The 25,898-nt window shown below is 33.2% G+C and overlaps 4 protein-coding genes across 8 annotated transcripts; 2 read left to right on the top strand and 2 right to left on the bottom strand.

Annotated features, from left to right (window-relative positions):
• Positions 1-1,599: 1,599 nt before the first annotated feature.
• FAD8 (fatty acid desaturase 8) lies at positions 1,600-3,965 on the top strand. The gene is made up of 8 exons (XM_013002829.2): positions 1,600-2,310; positions 2,406-2,495; positions 2,582-2,648; positions 2,745-2,837; positions 2,938-3,123; positions 3,260-3,340; positions 3,425-3,562; positions 3,644-3,965. Exons 1-8 carry the CDS (start codon positions 1,832-1,834, stop codon positions 3,809-3,811), a joined length of 1,302 nt encoding a protein of 433 aa, XP_012858283.2. The 5' UTR covers positions 1,600-1,831; the 3' UTR covers positions 3,812-3,965.
• A 97-nt stretch (positions 3,966-4,062) lies between these two features.
• LOC105977366 (N-(5'-phosphoribosyl)anthranilate isomerase 1, chloroplastic) lies at positions 4,063-6,285 on the bottom strand. Of its 4 annotated transcripts, none has more exons than XM_013002666.2 (5): positions 6,158-6,285; positions 5,790-5,846; positions 4,959-5,320; positions 4,712-4,875; positions 4,063-4,506 (listed from the first exon to the last, which is right to left on the bottom strand). In XM_013002666.2, the coding sequence occupies exons 1-5, from the start codon at positions 6,165-6,167 to the stop codon at positions 4,281-4,283; spliced, it is 819 nt and encodes a 272-aa protein (XP_012858120.2). In that variant the 5' UTR covers positions 6,168-6,285; the 3' UTR covers positions 4,063-4,280. The 4 variants fall into 4 exon arrangements, with proteins under 4 accessions (XP_012858120.2, XP_088675584.1, XP_088675585.1 ...); XM_088819458.1 differs by having other exon boundaries at positions 5,986-6,189; XM_088819459.1 differs by having other exon boundaries at positions 6,019-6,189.
• A 1,654-nt stretch (positions 6,286-7,939) lies between these two features.
• LOC148769901 (zinc finger CCCH domain-containing protein 29-like) lies at positions 7,940-10,880 on the bottom strand. 2 transcript variants are annotated; one of them, XM_088819456.1, is made up of 2 exons: positions 10,556-10,880; positions 7,940-10,131 (listed from the first exon to the last, which is right to left on the bottom strand). In XM_088819456.1, the coding sequence occupies exon 2, from the start codon at positions 10,120-10,122 to the stop codon at positions 8,248-8,250; it is 1,875 nt and encodes a 624-aa protein (XP_088675582.1). In that variant the 5' UTR covers positions 10,123-10,131; positions 10,556-10,880; the 3' UTR covers positions 7,940-8,247. The 2 variants fall into 2 exon arrangements, with proteins under 2 accessions (XP_088675582.1, XP_088675583.1); XM_088819457.1 differs by lacking the exon at positions 10,556-10,880 and adding an exon at positions 10,260-10,469.
• A 5,260-nt stretch (positions 10,881-16,140) lies between these two features.
• LOC105977917 (jasmonate-induced oxygenase 1) lies at positions 16,141-20,692 on the top strand. The gene is made up of 3 exons (XM_088819452.1): positions 16,141-17,011; positions 17,498-17,828; positions 20,318-20,692. Exons 1-3 carry the CDS (start codon positions 16,512-16,514, stop codon positions 20,564-20,566), a joined length of 1,080 nt encoding a protein of 359 aa, XP_088675578.1. The 5' UTR covers positions 16,141-16,511; the 3' UTR covers positions 20,567-20,692.
• Positions 20,693-25,898: the final 5,206 nt, after the last annotated feature.

The raw sequence follows: 25,898 nt of genomic DNA, 5'->3' as shown, positions 1-25,898 counted from the left end.
GTTGGTTGGAGTACTATGTCCTGTTGTATTATTTAATGTTTATTCATCCTACTAAACCATAAACGCTGTTATAGTTATTATTCACGCACGATTACTATTTTGTTTATTTATTTTTAATCTTTTCCGTATATATATTTCCATAATTAAATATGTTTTCTACAACTCTGGTGGATGGCAGGCTGCTGCCCTGCTTGAGGGCTACGCTTCTTTCTTAGCGCACTTGTGTTTTTTTCTTTGAGCTAATTGCATAAAACCCCATGTATAATCTCGAATGGTCGAAAAAATCCTTGTGTTAATAAAATTAACAAGAATCCTCTTATGGTTATCTTCTATAAAGCACACTGCCCCTAATTTCGTTTTTTATTGTTGAATTAAATGAAATGACATAATTACCCTAAATAAAAATTAAACCAAAAAAAAAAATAGCCAACCCAAAAATAAAAAAAAAAATGAAAAAAATACTAAAAATGTATCTAAAGAAAAAAAAAAATCAAATTACTGTACAATTGCTCTTCTTCCTCAAACCACCCCACCCCCAACCCAAATCCAAACCCAGACAATTACTCTCCATGAAAGTTCTCTAATGGTGCATCAACCGTCGCACACGTCCGCGAGTCATCGTTTTCGGACTTCAAGTGCTGGTCGGAGGTGAGCCCGACGATGCCGTTTCAGGGTAGAAATCGAGATTGATGTTTTCTGATGAGGAAGACGTCGGAGATGGTGTGAAGTTGAGTGAAGTTTTTTGTTTATTTTGGAGAAGATGGTTTTTTTTTTGAAAAGATTAAGGATTGAATTGAATTTTTTTCGGAACTTCATTTTAGGGCATATAGAATTTCGGAGTGATTCTTTAATTTTTGAAATTTATAATTTAAAGGGTGTTTTGGTCCTTTCGGTTAAAAAATAACCCACAGTCGCACAATTCGCATGTGGAGTACACAATAAGCTAGACAGGGGCCCTTGTTGCCTTTGACTAATTTTTACAGTGGGATTATTGCTAATTTGTTTTTTCAGCAATTTTAGATTATATATGGGTGATTTTTGCAAAAAACCCTCTTTTCTTCTTCTTTTTCACATTTATTATTTGTTAAAAAAAACTTAACACCGACATTGATTAGGTTATGCCAAGACCAGGGTCGGTTCTATATCTTATATATAAAAGAAAGAAACGCTCGACAACCCTAAAAAACCCTAATGGTATTTCTGTAATTATTTATTTTTAACATTTTTTTCTCTACTAATTTCTAACTATAATTTTTAACAATTATCAATCTCCGATTTTTCATTAATATATCTCAAATCTTAAGAGATAAAGATAGAAATACGATTTTTTAAATTTTAATCTTTATATTTGGATTATAAATCTTAATATGTAAAATTTAAATAAACCAATGTTCTATAAAATATGAATAATAATATATTATTAAATTTTAATATGTTCGTGTACGATATTTTCTTATTATGTATTAAATTGATTTTTTTTTTTTTTTTGAAAATAATTTCCCGTGCATCGCACGGGGGAAAAATGCTAGTTAATTTAAATAGTAATAAACTAATAATCACCAGCAAAATAAAAGTGGAGTTAACAGTAAGGGGAAAGCCGACCAAAAACATATATAGAGAGATTCATAAAAATCAAAGTTTAATTAGTTTCTATTTCGGTGAAGTGGGCAAATACCTAATTGAAAAACAATGGGCTAATTAATTTACGTGTACATAAGCGAACCACTTCTCTACACAAACATATCCACTTATTAGCCCATTTGCACATACATACAATTCTCTCTCTCCTCTCTCTCTCTAGAGTTAGAGTGTGAGGGTGAGTCTGAAAAATATGGCTAGTTGGGTATTATCAGAATGTGGTGTAAGGCCAATTCCAAGAATCTACACCAAACCAACAAAAACATCTGCTTTGAATTCCATCCAATCAAATTTCAGAATTCCCACAGCACATTCTTCATTCTGTTTCCCAATTATTAATGTTGGGTTGTTTACCCAACACAGAAACTGGGTTTTGAAGGTGAGCGCGCCGCCGCCTTCAATAACTCACCAAACGGAGGAAGAAGAAGAAGAAGAAGAATTCGACGCCGGGGCACCACCCCCATTCAAGCTGACAGATATAAAGGCAGCAATTCCGAAGCATTGTTGGGTTAAGGATCCATGGCGGTCAATGAGTTATGTTGTCAGAGATGTTGCTGTCGTTTTCGGATTGGCCGCCGTTGCATCTTATTACAACACCTGGATTCTTTGGCCTCTCTATTGGTTTGCTCAGTCCACTATGTTCTGGGCTCTCTTTGTTCTTGGCCATGACTGGTAACTAACTAACTAACTAACTTTTTTTTTTTTTTTTTATTCAAGAATATTCTGAGAGTTTAAGGTTTTCTTTTTATGGTTCTTGAATTATGCAGTGGGCATGGAAGCTTCTCGAATGATCCCAAGTTGAACAGTGTTGCTGGTCATCTCCTTCACTCTTCTATTCTTGTCCCTTATCATGGATGGTGTGTTATTTTATTTTATTTATATATCTATATAATCGAAAATGAACCTAAACAGAATTATTATGGAGAATGATTTTTTTTTTCAGGAGAATTAGTCACAGGACTCACCATCAGAACCACGGGCACGTCGAGAACGATGAATCTTGGCACCCGGTATATACGTTACGTCTAATCTGTAGCTTAATTACGTACCTTGCTATACATAAAAGAAACGATTTTTATGCTCCGCTTCATTTTCTTTAATTCCAGTTACCTGAGAAAATTTACAAGAATTTGAACAATGCCACCAAGAAGTTGCGTTTCACATTGCCCTTTCCCATGCTGGCATATCCCATCTATCTGGTACAACTGCTTTCTTCCATTTATAAAAACACAGACGCACTTTCTTGATCATGATTTTCCCGGCAAATTTACTAATGTTTTTCGGTTGATTTGACGACAGTGGAATAGAAGTCCTGGGAAAAAAGGGTCTCACTTCAATCCAGACAGTGATTTGTTTGTCCCAAATGAGAGGAAAGATGTAATAACCTCTACAGTTTGTTGGACAGCAATGTCTGCGTTACTCGTCGGATTATCTTTCGTTATGGGTCCCGTTCAGTTGCTCAAACTCTACGGCATACCTTATCTCGTTAGTTTTACTTCTAAAATCCTATCCACTACTCGTTTCGATCGACTATCACTACTTTCTTGATATAGAAAATCAGTGTAGTTTCAGTTTCTTAACAGAGTTCTAAACTTGTTGACAAATTGGGAATTTGATGCAGGGTTTTGTGATGTGGCTTGATTTAGTTACCTACTTACATCACCATGGCCATGAGGATAAGCTTCCTTGGTACCGCGGAAAGGTAAAATTCAAATTCCGATTTAAAAAAAGAATAGGAAAATTGTTTTAAATTGGGAAAAACGAAACAATTATCTTATTATAACAGGAATGGAGTTATTTGAGAGGTGGGCTTACAACACTCGATCGTGATTACGGATGGATAAACAACATCCACCATGACATAGGGACTCACGTCATACATCATCTATTCCCCCAAATCCCACACTATCATTTGATTGAAGCGGTAGGTTTAGTTGATCTCGTTTAAATATACTAATAAATACTAATATCATTTCTTGAATATTTGTTAATTCCTGTGTTGCAGACTGAAGCAGCAAAGCCGGTGCTCGGAAAATATTACAGGGAGCCTAAAAAATCGGGGCCTATTCCAATTTACTTGCTGGGAGTACTCCTAAGAAGCATGAGAAAGGATCATTATGTGAGTGACACTGGTGATATTCTCTATTACCAGACCGATCCTGAATTGAATTAAGGAAACTCGATTATGGATTTCTCGCAACAATTAGTGATTTAATTAATTTATTTATTTATACATATTCCTGTCTGGACCTATTCAGACAAACCGAAAAAGAGAAATGGATTTTATTGTCCTTGTGGTTTATGAAATACACTGCAGCTTATTGTTAGTTGATGAGTATTCAGTAGTTATCACTTATCGGTGATGTTAGTGCCTTATTTCTTATGACTAACAAGAAACTAGGTGATAGTAAAATGATTAGAACGTAATCAACAAAGCAATGGTTTCTTATTCCACTAATAAAAGAATGTCATACGATACAAGAGACCCGACCGATGAAAATAAAGAGAAACAAAGATTATCGGAGACTGTGATGCGTCATAACTTAAGAATTACGAACAGAAAACATAAACTGGTTTTAGAGATATTACCACGTACTATTTTGCATGGTTTTGAGAAGGAAAGATTCGTTGAGCATCGTCACTCAATAATGCACAGAATTAACTGCCGTCATGAAAGACAATATTCTCGAGTTATCTTTTTGTATGCCGTCTGTGGCACAAATGCCACTGCTCACATCAATTCCAGTTGGCCTGAGTGTAGAAAGTGCTTCATACACATTTTCTGGATTAATCCCACCAGCTAGCATCCATCCTCGTTTACTCCTAATCGGTGGTAGCTTAAACTTCGACCAATTAAATCCTTTACCACTGCAACCGTGACACCAAAACAAAAATATATTGAGAAAAGACACCATTAATATGATTCAGAGTGTGATTCTTTCCTATCAATGCCTCTGCAAATTATCGAAGTTATGCTCTCATATTTTAGCAAAATATAATCACACTGTTGCTCTAAAGGATTTGGGATAGTTAAGAGTGTAAATTAAGACTACCGAATTCGAGATATTCGTACCTGCCACCTTTCGCGCTGTCAACAAGAACCCAATCAACTTGAGAGCATTCTTCATCAGAAACAGAATTCAAAAGATTCCCTTCCTCGTTTGCGTGAAGAACATATATTATTTTATTTTCTTTCACTACATCAAGAAAAGCATTTCGAGAACCATGTCCATGAAGCTGCATGTATACGAGAGTATAGACTGAACAAAGAGAGGGGAGAGTTAAAAGAATGTAAAACAATGCTGGCAAAGAACTATAACCTGCACGTATTCGAGTCCTGCTTTATCAGCAGCTCTCAGCATTGTTTCCGCATCATCATCCACAAATACGCCAATCGGTTGAGCTCCGTTTTCCCGTGCCGCTTTTGAAATCTCTTTAGCTACAGAAAGGGAAACGGACCTTTTTGAGTTGGGCCAAATAATCATTCCGATAAAATCTGCACCTGCTTCTGCTGCTATAGCAGCGTCTCTCGCTGATGTGATTCCACACATTTTAACTAGAGGTCTGTTATGTTCATGTTCCTTGTTAGCAGCAGAAATTTGTATCGGCTGATTTGATGCACATGTTTTCATCTTTGTCAAAGTTCGGCTGCTAGATAAATGCACGTCTTCACAGTGCAGATCTGCAGATTGGTGGCAATGTTAGAATAGATCAATTTCCAATCTTGTAATGATAGAATGTTTCAAACACTAAATACTATGTATTATCACTAGTCGGTGGCATAATAGAACATACAATCTAATTTTTCCAAGAGGCGATCCGTTTTAGGTGCAGCAGATACAAGTGGCAACAAATCATGTTCACTAGCCTATAATAATATTATTGTTTGAAGTTGGAATCTCGAACATAGATAAAAACATTATCTTCTAATTAACATTAAACGGAAAAAAAAAACCCCGCATTTTGTCACATTCGCGCAGCAAAGTCAAATATTGGAATAAAATTCAGCTAGAATCGCATTGTTTACCAAGTATCCAATTACAACAATGTTGGGGAGAATCAAACACACAATGCCACCATCTTTATTAAAACGGAATCGAAATGGATAATCATATGCGGCCCCAAATACAACCCCCATTTGACAAACACACCTGGAAATTTTCGAACACTAGAGACTTTAGGCAGAAGCTGAACTCCAACATTTATACCTGACAAAAAATGAATATCAAGTAAAAAAATACAGTCAATACAAAATTCCAGGATTGAAAGAAGCTATTGGACCGTAACCATTTCAATCCGGCGATGTTGTAAGAGGGTTATTTTCTTGGGCAAAGGCTTAAAAATTACTTAGTTCAATCAGTGAGGAATTTTCACAAACACCTGTCGCGCAGACACTCAGTGGACACCGATACAGTGACAGACCCCATTGACGAACAAGCATTAAACATTGCTGGATCATAAAAATTCATACACTTAATTACTTATTACATTTATTTACGTTTGTAGAACAGAGAGAAACCTGAGAGCATTTTTGCTGCTGCCGGAGAGAGTGAACGAAAGTAGAGACTAAAACCGCCGGTAATTATAAATTTATTATTATGTTGGATATTCAAGAAAATAAAATTTATTGTTCTATTTTGCAAAAAGAAAAAAATTGTGTGGGCTAGTCTGCAATAGATTGGTCCAATTGGGCTTTACTTTAAATTGGAAAACTAAGTCGGCCCAATAGCCCAATAGTCCAATTAGAATAAAAATCATTGTTTTTTAATTTACAAAAAAACCCCTCAAAATAAAATAATTTAGAATTAAAGATTCTAGAAAACCTCAAGGACGATGTCGCTGTCAAATATGAATTCATATGTGCACAAAAGTTAGGTCAATGTTTCCACTTGGTCCTTTTGTTTTTAAATAATGTTAACACAAAAAAATAATAAAATAAAAAGTTGAAGGTGAGAGGATAATGGATTGGAAAAAATATGTTTATGTGCGGTGGAGACTAGAGAGAGAGAAAAAAAGTAGTTTAGGGGCGGCTGTGCAATAAAGCAACAATGAATTATTTAAGAGAGAGAAATAGAGATATAATTGCAGAAAGGGACCCACACGTTTGAATAATTCAAATAATGAATTTTCTTGTTTATGGGCTGTCAATTGAAGTGGACAATCATGTCTTTCGTCCTACCTCCAAACCCGACCCGTTTTTAGTCAAAAACACACACCTGTACTACTAATGTGATTCCCAAGAAAAGTCAGCTCCCACTTTATTATTGATTCATAATCGAATAATCCATATCATAAATGTTGTTTCAATTTCGATAATACTATTTCGACTTCAAATTTGAGTTTGACCATTTTTTTAGGTTGAAATTTGTAGTTTGTCGAGTTAGTTTTATAGTTCAACTTGAATTATTAATATTGGATGTATGAATGAGTCAATGAACGAGTTTATAACTGTGATGTTTTGATTTAAAATTTAAAACGTAATTCATGCATGAATAACTTTATCGTACGACATCCATTCTAGTTGATTCAAACTGTATTCGAAAGCTAACTCAAAGATTTACAGTTTCAAAATTGTATTAATAAATGTCAAACGACTTGCAACATTTCAGTCTCTAATATCCAACTTCAAGTTTTGTCCTTATTTTATTTTTGTCTATCCAAAATCCTGTCCTAGTTTTTTCTATATTTGCTCTTATTATTCCTCATAGATACTATCAATCACTAATTTTCTAATTTATGAGATGAAATCTTAAACGACAATTATTTTAAGAAAAATGAAAATACATGTAAAAAAGGGAAAAAAAAAAAAAGAAGAAAAAAAGATAATAAAAAAGTGAGTTTAACAAAAAAGTAGATTTGTGTGGGAGAATGATAATTATTCGCATGCTTTTTGTCAGGTTTATTTCAATTCACAATCCATATTTTGCACCATTAATAACTAAATGAATTATTTTTAGTGCACACCTATTCTTGTACAAAGATAGTGACCTCCACTACCAAACAGCACCCACCATTTTGCTCTCTTTTTAGGTTGCCCTAATCCCAAGAGATTCATATGGACATCCCATCATGCCAATTTCTTCACTATTTTATCACCTCCCTTTATCCAAGAAACCCCCAAGAATATTCCCTTTTTATTCTTTTATTTATTTATTCACACATTGGAAAATGAATAAAACAACCTGTCACCATCTCTTGCAACCTTTGTTTATCTTTGTAAAGAATCTAAGAAATTTCAAGCAATTTCAGAATAAATTCAATTGAATGGAAAGAACAAATAAACAAGTTATTACATCAGAAATGCAGAAAACTTTATATATAAATATTGCTTTCATTTCCTCATTCTCTATGATACATGAGAATTAACACTGTTACATAAGAACTATTTCAACAGGGAAGAATATAAAAAATAAAAGAAAATAAAAATTATTTCTTCAATCTAATTATTCTACTAAAATTAAACTGCAACAATATGTAATTTAATTACTACACCTCCCCCAAGAACTTGTCATGTTTTTTCTTCACTTCCCCATCAATAAGAATCTGAAAGAATATCAGTCAATGTAAAAATAAATAAAAAAGGAACAATCTTGAAAAAAGATTGAGTCTTTAAGCCACCATCTGCTCCTGCTCCATGTACATCTGATCAACCCAATGAGGCATCATATCATGGCCCGGACCACCTCGGCCCGAACCATCTCTCACCATTGATTGAACCCACGACCCGTCCGACCCGTCCAATTCGGGTCGACCCATGCCCGTTGCCACTGGTGCACCGCTTCGAAGACCAAAAGAAGCCGACTTTCTGAGCTTGTTGGCGTCGTCGCCACTAAATCCCCAATCCAACCTCCCATCCGGGGAGCTCCAATCCGAAAGACTATTAGAATTCATCAACGGGCCGGGCGATTTGGGCGAACCCGCAAACCCGACCCGGTTGTTGTAGCCACCTCCACTCCGGTCAACAAAGCTCTGGCTCCGTTTCGAAAATGCAGTCGACCTCGAATTCATCACCGCTGCAGCCACGGCTGCAGACGAGTCGAACCCTCCGTAAGAAGCCCCGTTCGAAGGGTAGCTCGCCCGAAGCTGGTTCGCATTCTGACGAATCTGAAACCCTGTCGGAGAGCTCGTGTTGCTGGTGGTGGTGTTGTTGATTTTCGGCGAGAATAGCAACGAAGGATCGAGAGATCCAAAGACATCTTCAAGATTCGTAGGTTTGATGAAATCTCTGTACGGGGAAGAAGACAAGCCAGCCATCTCCTCCACCAGTTGCCTCTGCTGTTGTTGGGTTCGGATTCTCTCCAATCCGAGCAATTCCATATTGAATTCGACATCTCTCGCGCTCAAGGCAGACTTGAGGCGGCTGCCCGGCAGCTGCAGAGAAGGCGGCGGTGTGGAAAGGCTCGCCATCTTGTTCTGCATCCACATGGGAGACGAGCAATTAACCACCGACGGGGACATTGGTGGAGATGGGCTCAACTCCACCGGAACGGGCTTAGGAGAGGGCATAGCAGACCCCGTCGAAGCGTACAACGGCCTCAATTCCTCGTGCTTGTGTGCAAAGAAGCAAACTTTTCTTGAACAACCCGTTTCGTCTTTGCACAAACGGGTTCTGTATTGGGCAGGATGGAGCCAAGATTCGAATACACCATGTGCATACTCGCAAGAATCCCCCTTTATGCAGGCTCCCTTCTTGAAATCGGGGCAGGGTACGCAAGAGTAGTGGTACTTCTTGGGGTCACGCCTCCTCGCGTTCTCGCCAGGGTGGACGAAGGGGCACTCGGTCCAGTCGTGCGAGTAAGCCCTCGAGCAAGGCTTCACCTTGAAGCTATACATCCTGAACTCGGCCGACCCGTAAACACCCTCGTTTATGTCGGGCATGGATACATCGACCGGGTACTCTTTCTTCTCCACTCTCCCTTCTTCTTCTTCAACTTCCGGGAAATCGGAATCGATTCCGTTAATTCCATTCAGCAGCATCTCGAGTGATCTCCTCTTCGAATTGAACGAGGGCTTGACACATGGCGCGATCACATCGCTCGGCTTCTTCCCGTTGGAATCGAGGGCGTGGATGTCGCCAGAGGCATCAATCAGGATCTTAACCGCATCGGCAGATGACGGTGAGCCGCCGGCGGCAGCGCAGTGGAGGGCGGTGGCGCCATCAGAGCCGCAAGCTCGATTGGGGTCGACTAGGCCGGTGCTTATTATGTAGTTCAAAACGTTGGTGCTCCCGTATAAAGAAGCAATCATGATGGGGGTTCTTTCCTCCATAGCCATCTTCTTCGAGCCGAAGCTTTTGCCGTACCAAAAGCTTGCCTTGTTAAGATCACACCCCTTTTCTTCTACTCCATGGATAAAACCAGCCAAATCGTCTGTAGCTGCCAAATCAAGCAAATTTGTGTTCAAGATCCCATTTTTATCATCTTGAAATCCAGTTTCCATTTCCAAATCAAAAGGGCAAAGTTTACTCTTTGAACCACTGCACATGAAGAAACCCTGAAGGAAAAGTAGAAAGAGGGAGAAATTAATTTAGGATTCTCAGATGTGAATGGAGAACAACAAATCTCAATCAATAAATATGTGCAAACATCGATAACTAATCAGAAATCTGTTGTTAATTCCACCTATTATTGTCTGAACCAGGCCTCCTTAAATAATAAAAATTAATAAAAAACATTTTTTTAATGTCGACAATGAACGGCTAATTCCACCCTATATCCAGGGTGTCAACAAGACTCCCTCAACAAACATCAAAAACAAAGAAAACTAAATTTACAAAAGACTTGGTCGTTAATTAGCCCAGAATAAAAAGACTCAAAATCAAAGCCCATAAGAGTAATAATTAAATATAACCCATCCAACATGTAATAAAAAGAAATAAAAATCGAGTCTTTATTTGCAAAAAATGAAGAAAGCATACCTTGTAATGAAAAAAGAGAGAGGATAAGTTGGTTGAGAAAATGTTTGAATTGTGTAAGAATTAGTACTGGGTTGTGGGTTGAGTTGTGAAAGGAGCTGAGTTTATATATATATGTATATATGTATGTGTATATATTCTGTTCAAATTTTACAGAAGGTGTGTGTGGAGGAAGGGAGTAGGAAAGTGTGGCTTCTCTTCTTCTTTCTTTCTTTCTTTTTAAAAAAGAAAACTTTTTTTTTTAATATATTATATTTTATTTCTTATAATTTCAGAACTTTTTCAAATTGGTCAATAGTCAAATCTTCAAAAGAAAGGGTCCAACCTCTCACTCTCTCTCACACCACTTCTGTGTCTTACTGGTTCCATTTCCCAAATGTAAATTCAAACTCAACTGAAATGCAAATTCAAATGCAAACCCAGATGCAAATGCAAGATTGGGGAAGTGGGTCCCACTCGAGTGCTGAGAACCGCCATAACGGATTTGTCCGTCACGTGTGGGGTTCACTCGTTTGGAATCCTCAAAAGAATCCTGCCGGCCTCTCTCTCTCTCTCTCTCTCTCTCTCTCTCACACACACACACAGACACACACACACACACACCACAGTTATATGGTCACTTGAAAGTTAAAACCTACTAATTATTGAATTTTAGATTATTATTATTGTTATTAGTATCATCATCATTACTTTATTTAGATTAATTGGATTAATTTTCGTCCTTGGTAAAATAGCAAGAACATATATCGGACAAAATAAAAATTCTTATCATCTTATCTTATGCTATTAAGTTCTAAATATTTTAATTTATTTTTTCTGATAAATAATTATTAACAAAGTCATCATAAAAGACAATTTCAAAGGTCACAGTCAGCACACAATAGACGACCAAATATAGTTGCATTACGAAATTTCTCTAGCTAGTTTTTAAATAGATAAAATTTATTTGGCCTATATTATTTAAAATTTTGTAATCATGTATCAAATGAGTGGAATTTTGTATTGTATTATTTTTTTTTGCTGTAAATAACTTAGTTTAAATTAATAATAATTAACGATGTAAATAAAAGATTCGAAAATAAGAAATATATAAATATAGCCAGATGGAATAATCCACGTTTCAAGAAACAAAAAATAAAAAAAAAATAAAAAAAAAAAAATACTACACTCAGTAGCTAAGCATGGCTCATAAATGCAACTGTGGAAAATTCCAGCAGTGTGACAATACACGCGTTATGGGGAACAGACCCAATAATTCATCACACTCAAAACGCGCTATCCACTTTAAACACGTTTTTTCAATGCTCCAAAATATCTCTTACTACCTGGGCCTTGTTTTTATTTTTTATTACCCACAAACTACATTACTAGTATAATAATAATAGAACAAAATAAAATAAAATAAAATAAAATAATAACAATAATAATAATAATAATAATAATAATAATAATAATAATAATAATAATAATAATAATAATAATAATAATTTATTTACAAAACCGACGAGTTAATAATTAATGAATAACTTAAAAAAATGTTTATGGTAAAAATATGATTAGTGAATATTGAATGCAATATGTACAATCAAAATGAAGAATAAAAAAAATTGAATGTATATTATTGTACATTTTGATTGTAAAAAAAGACTTGTTGGACTATATATGCATGTAAGACGGGCTGGCCCGGCCCATTTTGACCCGCAATTCCATTTTATTAATTTTAATGTATATTCTAAAAAACCATGCAGCCCACTATTGAATCTTATTAACTCATAATGGGCTTCAACTGTAAATAAATATAGTTGAGCCGACATTAATTTATAACGAATCTCAACTAATTATCAGACAGCCTGGGAGATTGGTCTTTGTTGAATTAATTATAAATACATATGCATTTAATTTAAAAATATTTATTTATTGGAGTTATACAGTGTTGACCAAAGAAAATAAAATGCATTTAAGTATATTATTCTTATTAATACATGAACGAAATTTAGTTTGCTGTCACGATATCTTTTTTGTAGCTGGCACTAAGATTTAGGGCCTTTAATTTAGATGGTGATTGAAAAGTTACTTCACTTGCACGCATTTATATATAGCATCTATTTTTATTTGTCAATAAAACAAAAAAACATGAAAAGCATTGCACATGATCTCAACTTCTGACATGGTCGTCGGTGGTCCCATAGGAAAATAAATATAGGTTAAATTACAACAACCCCCTAAAGTATTGTTAAAATTACGAAAACCCCCTCCTGTTTGGATAATTATAACCACCCCTCAACTCCTCAAATTTAGTGGAATCATCGAGATTATATGGAATATTATCACTTTTGTACCGGTTTTATCACATTCGAACTCTACATTTTGAAGCAAGCTAATCATAAGATGTGTTTTTTGGCTTGTATATATCAGACTATGGTGCATCAGAAACTGTATTTTTACACAAAACGAGTACAAACTATAGCACATTCTACGGAATCTAGATGATTATGTTGAATTTGACACCATAAGGGTGAAAGTGTAAGAAAAACCCAAAGTTGAGGGAGGTAGATGTAATTATCCAAACAAGAGGGTTTTTTTTAAATTGACCATACCTCAGGGGGTGTTTGTAATTTACACGTAAATATATATATATATATATATATATATATATATATATATATATATATATATATATATATATATATATATATATATATATATATATAATAAGTAAAAGCACTTTTTTTTTTTGGTTGTTGAAATTTAATAAATGTAATAATATGTCCGTATATAATGTGTGTATATCAGATTATGTTTTATGGTGACGTGGACAATTTTAGGAATATGTTTATGTGCATAATATATACCATAAAATTGAATGTTTAATGGGCTAAAACTAAAATTTTGACGACAAAAATGCCATAAAAATATATTGAGTGGAGAGAAATAGCCCACGTGAAGATATACTTTCTAAAATAGAAGAAACATTTCAATTTTGATTTTAAAATAATTAAATAAAAAAATTGTTGGCAAATAGTCTATGTTACGTGCTTGATGAGCAAATCACTATTTTTTAAGTGTTTTATATGCAATTATTTTGCCCTGTTTTAAACGCAACTTTTTATCTTCAGAAAGGAATATGCAGTTGTGTTATAAGCAAATTGACATGAATAAAATATATGAAGACTTAATATGTTAGATTTAATTAAGGAAATGAATTAAGAATGAGTTTATACTTTATATCAATCAATTTCGACTTAAATAGAATATTGAGCATTTTTGCGCGCATGAGTATAACTCAACTGGTTTCGGGACAGTAAGTTATTGCAATGTACTAGGATTAAGGACTAGCGCCACAATTTAAGAATTTCAATTTCAATGAGGGTTGGATCTTTACGGGCACTAGATCCAAATTTGTCATTTTAGCGAACAGTTGCACTGTAATTTATTCCTCCACCAAAACCTGTTGGCCAGGGACCAAGACAAGATATTTGATTTTGTTCGAGAAATTTGAGATGTATTAAAAAAAAAAAGAGAGAGAGAGAAGACTCGCAAATTAATCTTTAGCAGCATAGAATATTAATGTAAACAATTGAAAAGGATGTATAGGCAGATTGAAATAACAACCTACATAAATTAAAGTACAATACATTTTATAATGAGTTTATTATTTAGTAATTAGTATGTTTTCAAGCAACTATGACTATATATTAAATTTACTAAAATTAAATAACGCGAGTCTTTTTCTAAGTGGTTTATTTAATACCAAGTTGGCATTATTTTATATCCTCTCATCTTTTTTTATTTCTAATAAATTGTTTACACGTGTTTTTTTTACTTTTTTTATATATAATCCAAAACTCTGAAAATCAACAATTATCGCTTTCTAGATGAAATCCAAATGTAATTACGGCCTTTACACATTAAGAATAATAAACGTGTCGACTATTAAGTCCAAAATAAATTCTTATTTTAAAACAAAATATATTATATCTAATGAAATACAGTTATCCAAAAAAAGAAAAAATAGCATTTGTTTCATATAATATTACTCAACAATCAATATTGCTGTTAAATTAAATCATTAATTGATTGTGTCCACATTGAAGGAATCCATCTCTTTCCATCTTTTTAAAATAAGATGCTACTTGTCAACTGACCATGCCTACTTGAATATAAAAACTCCACAAAAAAACCCATATTATATATACATATCATATATTGAAATATATATATATATATAAGAAAATCAATGGATGAGAATATTTTTAGAAAAACATGTTTGTATATTGATCATGTCACTTCATTGTGGCCCGAATTGTTCACGGCGCCGAAATTCGCTGAAGAAAATCAATTTTACTTTGTCTTTAGAACAAGTTGTATTTTTCCAATAGAGAATAAAACAAAAAAATAAAGGAACAATTTGTATTTATAGATAGGTTCAATTTATTGATGTGGTCTCATCACTTCGATGGAGTGACTTGAATTCATAACACAAACTGTGAATAGAAAATAGAAAAGATTATCATTTTTCTGCAATTAAATAAAATAAATAAATACTAAAAACTAATATGCTGTTTACTCCTCCGTTCCTTTATAATTGTCGTTTTTAGCTTGTGCACAGGGATTAAGGATCTCAATAAATACTGCTTAATTTAAAAAAAAAATATGTTCTTATACTAAAATGCCATTGCCAATAATTAATGTGAGAGATTGTTGGAGATAGTTAATAAGGGTAAAATTGATAATTACACAATTAATGCAGTATTGGAAATGTAAAGTAACAGATAATATGGAACAAAAATAATTTTAAAAATAGACAGTTATTGTGGAACGGAGGGAGTATAAAACTAGCAATAAATATTACAGTCCTACAACTCTGGTGCACACTCCAACCCTTGTACTTTTTCCCTTCAAAATGTTTTTTTCGTAATTTGTAGGAAAATAAAAAATAAAATAAAATATATAAAAACTCATGACTCACGAGTTTTGATCATGAATGCATGACGCATGCATATTGCATACTGATACACACATCCGACGGCCCTGTCGGCATTCAGCGTTTATAACTTACAATATTAATTTTAAGGGTAAATTACAACCAAACCCCTGAGGTATGGTCAAATTACGAAAATTCTCCTCTTGTTTGGATAATTACATTTACCCCTCAACTATGAAATTTCTTACAACTCCACCCTTACGGTGTCAAATTAAACATAATCATCTAAATTCCCTGGAATGTGCTCTAGTTTGTACTCGTTTTGTGTAATTAAATACAGTTTCTGATGCACCACAATCTGATATATACAAGCCAAAAAACACATCTTATGATCATCTTACTTTAAAATATAGCGCTCGAATGGGATGAAACGGGTACAAAAGTGATAATATTCCATATAATCAATAAGATTTCACTAAATTTTAAACTTCAAAGGTGGACGTGAAAGTAAATTAATAGTTGAAGGTGGTTGTAATTACCCAAACAGTAGAGGTTTTTTCATAATTTACCTCATTAGTTGTAATTTACCCTAATTTTAATCACTAATTACACTAACAGATTAAAAATAGACATTTCCTATTTAAAAACACATAATCACTCGTCAATGCCCTCTTAATTATTAATGACTCTTGTTAATTAGTAACTAATTAGCCACACACATATCATATCTTTATTACAATATAATATATATATCCCACACATATTTCACGTTCTATTGTGATCACGTCAACTTCAACAATTACCAACACTAGCTCCCATTGTATTCGATTACCCCCTCAGCTCCAAATCATCTAACCCAAAACCAGACCCCCCCCCCCCCCCCCCCCCCCCTATTTATAATTTATACCTAGTACTATATATATACGAGTAAAAATACCTTCTCAGTTTCATTATTTCCTTCTCTGTAAAAACAATACGTGCGTGTGTGTGTGTGTGTACTGTGTAGCTCCGACCGGATTTAAGTGAGCAAAAAAAATGAACTTTCCGAGAGATTGGCCGGAGCCTATAATCCGGGTCCAATCCCTGTCGGAAAGCTGCGAAGACAAGATTCCCGACAGGTACGTGAAGCCGCCGGAGGCGAGGCCCTCCGTCGCCGCCGGCCCAGAAACCGAGGAGGCCAACATACCCCTGATCGACCTTGGACTCCTGAACGCCGGAGACGAAGAACTCCGGCGGAAGACGCTGAGGCAGGTGTCGGAGGCGTGCCGTGAGTGGGGTTTCTTTCAGGTGGTGAACCATGGGGTCGAACCGGAGCTGATGGACCGGGCGAGAGAAGTTTGGCGGGAATTCTTCCACGAGCCGATGGAGGTTAAGCAGAGGTACGCCAACTCCCCCACCACCTACGAGGGCTACGGCAGCCGCCTCGGGGTGGAGAAGGGCGCCATTCTTGACTGGAGCGATTATTACTACCTCCATTATTTACCTTGCAATTTGAGGGATTTTAACAAGTGGCCTTTCCTTCCATCTCACCTAAGGTACTTATTTTAATATTATTATTTTTTTTTATTTTTTTATTTAGTAATTTCGTTTTAAAATTAGTATAATTCGAGATATTCATTACCAGCACATGCACTCGTAATACACGAATCATGAAACATCTATTCAATATGAACAAGGCCACAATATCACTACACTACTTGCCACGTGGGGAAAATGTTGCCAATTTGCCCATTTTTAGATTACCCCAAATCCCGAATTATTAGGTCTTTTTTTTTTTTTTTTTAATTAAAAAGAAAAAAGAAAATTATCTGTTCTAATTGCGATTAATGAATTAGTGTCTGATATGGAATTGGTCGTGGGACTGTGCCGGCTAATTATTCATATTGTGTCAGTTAATCACCGGCCACCAATCTAGTGTGCCTTTTTCTGTTTTTAAATTAATTAATTAACTAATCAAGTAATTAATTAATAATTGAGATTCACAGATTAATGATTGATGAATTGTTTAACTTTAACCGTAGGGAAGTGATTACCGAATATTCGACGGAAGTGGTGAGGCTAGGCGGGGAATTACTGAAGATTTTGTCGATAAATCTGGGATTAAGACAAGATTATCTGCAAAATGCTTTCGGAGGCGATGACGTAGGGGCTTGTTTGCGGGTCAATTTTTACCCGAAATGCCCACAACCGGATCTAGCACTAGGCCTATCCTCCCATTCGGATCCCGGTGGCATGACCTTTCTTCTACCCGATCAAAATGTACCGGGGCTCCAAGTTCGTCGAGGCGACGGGTGGATTACCGTCAAACCAGCTCCACATGCATTCATTGTCAATATTGGTGATCAAATTCAGGTGCTTAATTACTTACTTTTCCATCACTATTGCCATTATATAGTATGAAAAAAAAAACACTTTAAATTACTAATCAGGAACCAAATTTACATTAATTTATGGTGCTTCTTAGAAAAAAAAAAAAATTCTATTGTTATTCAATAATGATCGCTTGTCAAACTAAAAAAATAAAAAAAGAAAAAACGATACCAAATAATTGCAGATGGACATATTAAGCATATAGCAATGATGTGCGCGATGCTACATTTGGTGAAATATCGATTTTACTTTTTAAACGTGACAAGTTGTTCGTTATTAAATACCAATTGGATATCTGCGAACTCATAAATACTTGTCCAATATAAAAAGTGGTCCAATCAAAAACGCGTTTTTCCATGTGCCTGTGTTTTATGAATTCTAACCCTAATATTTTTTATTTAAATGAGTGACTTTTCAATAAATGGAAAAAATAAAATAATTTTGTCGTTAGAATTCATGCAGCATGGGCACATGGAGAGACCTTGTTTTACGGGGCATCTTTTTCTATAAAGAAACAATATTATAGCAACAAATAAACGTGCGAATATATAGTAGTAGTAGTACATCACTTTTTTTTAAAAGGCATACAACTCTCTAATCTAACCAAAGTTCAAAAACTTTATTGAAAACGTTTCATAGTGGGAACGACGTGGGACCAAAATAGATTCACCATCTTCGGCTACTTGCCAATAATCTCAATTGATTAATAAGTTAATCATTATTATTCTTTTGGGTAAATTACAACCACCAATGAGGTATGGTTAAATTACGAAAAACTCCCTTTTGTTTGGATAATTACATCTACCCCTCAACAATGAATATTCTTACATCTCCACCATTATGGTGTCAAATTCAACATAATTATCTAGATTCCGTAGAATGTGCTCCAGTGTGTACTTGTTTTGTGTACAAATACAGTTTCTGATGCACCACAATTGGATATATACAAGCCGAAAAACACATCTTATGATCATCTTGCTTCGAGGGATAAAACAGGTACAAAAGTGATAATATTACATATAATCTAGAAGGTTCCACTAAATTTGAAATTACAAAGGTGGACATGTAAGAAAATTTATAGTTGAGGGGTGATTGTAATTACCCAAACAAAAGGTTTTTTTTTGTAATTTGACTATACCTCAGGGGTGGTTGTAGTTTACCCTTTTCTTTTAAAAAATTACAAATGGCCCATGATTCTATTCCTAAAGTTAATTATAATAATTAAAATAAATAAAAATTAGAAACAAAATCCCAATATTCATGATTATGGGCGAATTCTTCTAATGAGATATCATGACAAAGTGGAATTAAGAAAAAGTAATTAGGAATCAAATATTCAAGGTAGTTTTATGCTCATAAAGTTGAATCAAAATGATTTTAGTAAATCTTATATATAAATGTAATAAACATTAGGATAACTTAAGAAACTCTAATGAAATTTTTGTAATTAATTTTTTAATTATTTTTCTGTATTCTCCTGTTTTTCAGTCATTTCTCTAATTATTATGCAATGAGATATAATATTCGACTATATATCTTTCATAGCAATATACGAATTTAATCTCTCTTAATAATATCATTCACCAACATAAAATCCATTATCATAATGGCAAAGAAAGCTATCCCTTATCATTCTCCTATTTTTCCATTATTGCTCGTATTTGTATAATACGTTATCAATAAAAATAAATAAAGAAAACTCGCGAATATTGAGATAATTATACCCTAGCTAGGAACATTGAGATTTGGGACATAGTTAAATAAAGTTAATAACATTTAACCTAACTCTCAGTGTTATTAGATTTATATGTCTCAAATCTCAATTTACTAGCTAGGGTATAATTATCTCTATTATAAAATTTTAGTGGTTTTTAGTTTAGTTTACCAACAATAGATGTTAATTTTTTTATAAGATTATGTCAGTGGGATCTATATTATGTTAATTAAGCACTAATACCCACTTGTAGTTTGTTAGTTACTTGTTAAGATGTTGGGATTCTGGTATTAAACCTAATCTAGTTTCAAACTCTAATTAAGGGTTCCATTTGGGCATGTAGCTTATTAGGGATTATTTTATTATTTAATTAGGGGTATGTAATGAAGTCCAAGATTAAAATTAGGCACAAATATTGACCATTGTAATGGAAGATTGCATCATAAATCTTTTTTGTGTCTACTTTTAATCTGAAATATTCTGGAACAAGACCTAATTAAGGAGAGTGATTAAGGAGACCTAATCAAAATGTATATATATATATATATATATATATATATATATATATATATATATATATATATATATATATATATATATATATATATATATATATACACACACACATCATATATATGATTAATTTTTCACATGACATAAAATATAAGATGTAATTTTTAAATAAAAGTAGCCGAATATGTTATATTTGCGTTTGTAATTGATGCTTCTCTTGCCTTTTACTATACGACCCAATCAGGTGATGAGTAATGCGATTTACAAAAGCGTTGAGCACAGAGTGATTGTGAATTCAGCGCAGGAGCGCGTTTCATTGGCCTATTTCTACAACCCGAAGAGCGATTTACTGATACAACCGGCTGACGAATTGGTGTCACCGGATAGACCCGCACTGTACCCAGCCATGACTTTTGATCAATATAGGCTTTACATAAGGACCAAGGGCCCTAAGGGTAAGTCACAATTACTAGAATTAAAGTCTCCAAGATAGTATATATATATATATATATATATATATATGCCGAATGAGGCTTATGAAGTATTTTTTTGTTGTCAATGTAAATTGTATTACATGTTAATCGCTATTATTTAGGGTTATTAATTAAGATTAACTGTATATCTTGTACCAACACAAGGGTATAAATAGAAACAAACTTTTTACATAAATGAAATTGAAGTGGATATTGGAATGAAATTCGAATAAAAAATTTAAGAATAAAGAGACCACTAATTGGGAATATATTTTAGAAAAACCGCAACTTGGATTAGATTAACTAATATCCACTAATTAATTAGGACACAATTTGTACAATGTAGTTCTCAAGTGCTTTGTGTTACTATCTTGTGGCTTAAAAGTCAAATATTCAACAATTGTAAAATGATCGCATTATTGGAGAATAAACAATTAAATAATAAAATACTAAAATAACACAGCTTATGAAACTCGTGCTCCACTGTAGCACTTTTTCCGTGTTTTTTAAAGTATCAGAAATCAGAATATAACCCGCCAGCTTGCAACTTGAGAAGATTTAGAAAAACCCTTTTCCTTTTTTTTTTTTTTTTTTTTTTTTTATTTTAATAAAAAAATCTTGTGTACTAATAGTATATATAAATTTAAGCAATTTATATAAAATAAACTATTAGCTGGAGTTAATTTTAAGCAATTAGGTTTCCCATTTATAATATCTCGTTTCATTATTCAATTTAATTGTGGCGGACGATAGCTTTTGAATGGCTCACCGTGAAGAAAACGATAGCCGTCCAATGAGAACCAAACACGTGGATTTGTGAATGTCATAAATCAAAGTGAATAATCTTAATTTTGAAAGACATAAATCAAAGTTAACAGAATCACCAGCTTTGAGGGACCATTTATAGTAATAATTTAGGGCAAAATTCCAATTATTGTAATAACGATCTCTTTCTTCGTCCTAATTTCCAATTTAAAACCATCTCAATTATCGTGTGCTTTTTTTTTTTATATTTTATTAATATTTTTTTTTCAATTTTGTTGTAATTGATGTACGAACGAACTCGTACAAAGTCATATTTAAAACAAATACAAAAATTCAGTTGTAAGAGGGTAAAATGGTAATAAAACCCAGGTATTGTACTTTAAGGGGAGACAACTGACAAGTACATGTCATCCTGCTTAAAATACGGAATAGTCAAACCACGTGCTCCCAAATACGCACGTTTTTTAAGAGGTTTTTATTGGTGAATGAGGTGTGTAGTTTAAGGCCCGATTGGATAAACATATTTTTAAACTTTTAATTATTTCTAGAATTATTTAAATAATTAATTTATAAACTATTTTTACTCATTATACTATCTCAAATAATAAGGTGATGTAAATAGATAATTTTCTTTTTTAAATAATCTTATTTATTTTTCAACAGTTTGTTTAATGAATTATTTATTTTTTCTTTAAAAAATTATGAAACACTTTACAAGAGACTATAAGCTCCTTTTGACAGCATTTTTTAATCTTTAAAAAGTAATGAAACACTTTACAAGAGATTATAAGCTCTTTTTAACAGTATTTTTTAATCATGATCCATTACGAGAATTATGGCTATGTAGGTTTTAGAGGGTGTTTGGCTAAGCTTATAAGATGTTAAAAGGAGCTTATAAGATGTTTTAGAGCTTATAAGCTCTTCCAAAGTGTTTGGTAATTTTTTAGAAAAAGATCTTTATTTTTTTAAAAATAAGCTGTTGGAGAGCAAATAAGATCTTTTTAAAAAAGTACCTCTACCCCACCTTTTTATTTAAGATTTTATTATGAGTAAAAATAGGAAATAAGTTCATTATCCAAACACTGTAAAAGTAAATCTTAAAAATAAGACATAACAGCTTATCAGCTCTTAAAATATCTTATCAGACGTAGGAGCTTATCAGCTGTTTAAAATAAGCTTAGCCAAACACCCTCTTATTTCATTTTCAAACATATTATTATATTTTAAATATTTTCAAATCTCAAACTTATTTAATATTGATGGATGTGTATTGAAGGGATAAGTATGAAATTGATGATTATGAAATGTCAACTTGTTCTTTTGAATTTATTAGCTAAACATTTGATATTTTTCATGATTCACTGATGTCGGTATTGATTGATTAGTTAAGAGTTTTTATTTATTGATTGATTGATAAGTGTGAGGTTTGAATTTTTTGGAATATTCGTTCTGATTGGATTTGAGGCCATTAATCTAATATCACGTTGAGATATACAAGTTGATTTCAACACGACTCTATAGTCTATATCAATATTTATTGCCTATCAAAAAAAAAAATATCAATATTTATTAAAAATATATGTTAAAAAAATATATATTAAAAAAATATTGAATAAAAAATAAAAAATCTCTCTCCACACGGACACAGAACGCAACGCTTAAAGATATTTTAATTATCAACCCTGATTAGAAGAATTGATACTTAGCTTTACCAATAGGGTAAAAAGTCTAGGGTTCGAGTCTCCCCTCCCCTACATCCCATTGTAATGACTTAAATTACTCAAAAAAAAAAAGGATATTTTAATTGAGGAGGGAGTTGCGTTACGAGTTTTGTTAGTGCACCCTCGATTTTTTTAAACCGCACAATTAGTAAAAAAATTATATAAATATATAATGGCGTCATTCGCAATACACCCCTCCTATAGATAAAAACTAGTGATATGTCTATATCATAATTCTTCCTTTATTAAAACCCCCTAAAATATTTAATTCCAATCTTACCCTTCTAGTAACTATCATGTTTATTTTTTTATATTTATCTAGTATTTTCAAAATCCCTATTAATGAGGCACCTAATTCCGCTAATTAGGCTTAATTATTTACTTTCCCTAATAAAACTGCTCCTAGTATAATTTATCTCAGTTATTATTCATTTTTTCTCGCTTTCCATAACAATAATTTAATTCCTAAAAATCTGCTTCCAAATTCCTAAAAAATGCTACCAAATCAAAAAAAAAAAAAAATTCGGACTTTATTATTTTTTTAATATTATTTTCGAACTTTATTTAGCCATTTTTTATTTATTTTTATTTTTAGTATTTTTTAATACAAATATTATTTTAATTTTTTTAAAACAAAAAATTAAAAAAAAATTCTCGACAGGTTTGCAACGCCGAATATGACTATACGTGACGATAAACTGTAGTCATATTCTTTCTTTATATTGTTGTTTTTTACATTTTGAACTTAAAAATTCCGATTATATGGCATAGTCATATTTACCAAATCGTATAAAACAACGAAGATTCCCTATTATTTACGAAAACGAGAAGATTGAACATATTTAACAATAGTCATATTCGAATATGACTACAGTCATATTCGAAAAATACATAATTTTAACTTTAGTCATATTCGAATATGACTATAGTCATGTTACTACTGCTGTTTAGATCTGAAAAAAAAAATACATAAATAAAGATAGAAAAATAACGAGAGAGGGGGATGGGAGTCGACGAGGTCTTCATAAACAAAATCACCTTGGCATATCTTCACCTCAAACGACCCTCCATACTTCACCACAATCATCAAGGTTGACGACATGATGTGCAGCACTACAAAAAATATGAGAATGTGACTACTATGTGAATAATTTTGCTGAATGAATCTGCACTATTCTGTAACTGCAATTCACATAATATTATGTGAATTCAATTCAGCCACAACAAACACATTGAAACCTACACTTACATATCAAGTAACGCAAAAAAAAAATAAATTACAATTCGAATAACTAAATACATAAATATGAGTATAGTCATATTCGAATATGACTGTAGTCATGCTGCTGCAACTGTACAGATCTGAAACTCAATTTTCAGATCTAGAGAAAAAAAAAAAAAAAGAGAGAGAGAGAAATCGAAAAATACATAAATGAAGGTAGAAAATTAACGAAAGAGAGGAAGGGGGGCGATGGCGGCGGTGGTGATGAAAGATAGAGTGAGAGAAGCGGCGACAGTGGTGGTGGTGGTGGGCAGATCTGAAAAAAAAAACTGAGAAATCGAGAAAGATAACGAAAAGAGTGAAGAAGCCTTACATGAAAACGAAGGAGGTGGCGGCACAAGCGACGACGGTGGTGGTGGTATGCAAATCTATGTAAAGACGGTGGTGGTGTAAAGAGAGAGAACGAATACGAGAGAACGTGATTATTTATGTGGAGACGAAGGAGAAAGCGGCGGCGGCGACAAATAGCAGCGGTGGTGATGGCGGTGGTGGAGGTGACGGCGGCGGCGGTGGTGGCGGCGGCGGCGGTGGTGGATGAAGCTTGAAATTTTAGGAGTGTTTTGAGGGATTTAGGTGGGGAGGTGGAGAAGAGAGAAGATAAAAATAGTATGTGAGCAAATAATTATGGTTATAGTAGTTGAGGGTACTTTTGTCTATCCACACTAGTTTAGGGGTCTCTCTAATTATGAATGGAATTTGGGTGTAAGCAAAAGTCTTTACAAGTTAATTGGGTTTAGTGCAAAATATTTTCCATTTGAGGAATGTATTGCATATTTCCCATATATATATATATATATATATATATATATATATATATATATATATATATATATATATATATATATATATATATATATATATGATCACAATAAAATAAAACATCGATAATAATAATAAAAAAAAAAAAAAACACTTAAATCGACATTTAAATGATGGAAAATTAAAAGCCCATGATTTTGGACCGACGAGTGTCAAGTGGTTGGTCTTAAGTATGTGGCCCAATTCGAACATACATACATTAGATCCATAAAATTGAACACACGTCATTAATCATGCCTTAGAATTTTTTTATTTTTTTAATATTTTTCAGAAGTATGTTCGAAAACTATCGGAAAATTTCAAAATTCAAGAGTTCTGGATAACAATTAGCATTTAATAATACATAAGAATATATAAAGCGGCCAAAAATTAGGGAATAAGTACTGCTCCTTCGATCCTACACCTGGTGATAATATCGAATGGTCCTGACATGTGTATATTTTTATATTTTTCTAAAACCTCTACAAAAAGTCGGGAAATATATAATAAATAATTAAATATAACACGTGTCAACAGAAGACTCACTCAGTATTTATCACCGGATATAGAGTAAAGAACCAAATAGTTACATACAATTAGGGTTTGCTAAAAATAGCAATTTATATTTGGTGTGTTGATAGATCCACGAGATATGTTTTGCAAACCCTAACTTGACCTAAAGAAATCGAAATAATGAAATATAACATACACGGGTTCTACACTTAATTTAGATTATAACTACCATAATCGAACATAATGAAATGTAACTACCAAATTACCTAACAT

The sequence above is a fragment of the Erythranthe guttata genome, chromosome 6 (genome assembly GCF_056151865.1).
Source record: "Erythranthe guttata isolate IM_541 chromosome 6, IM_541, whole genome shotgun sequence".
NCBI classification, from domain to species: domain Eukaryota; kingdom Viridiplantae; phylum Streptophyta; class Magnoliopsida; order Lamiales; family Phrymaceae; genus Erythranthe; species Erythranthe guttata.
This window is presented reverse-complemented; position numbering and strand designations above follow the sequence as displayed.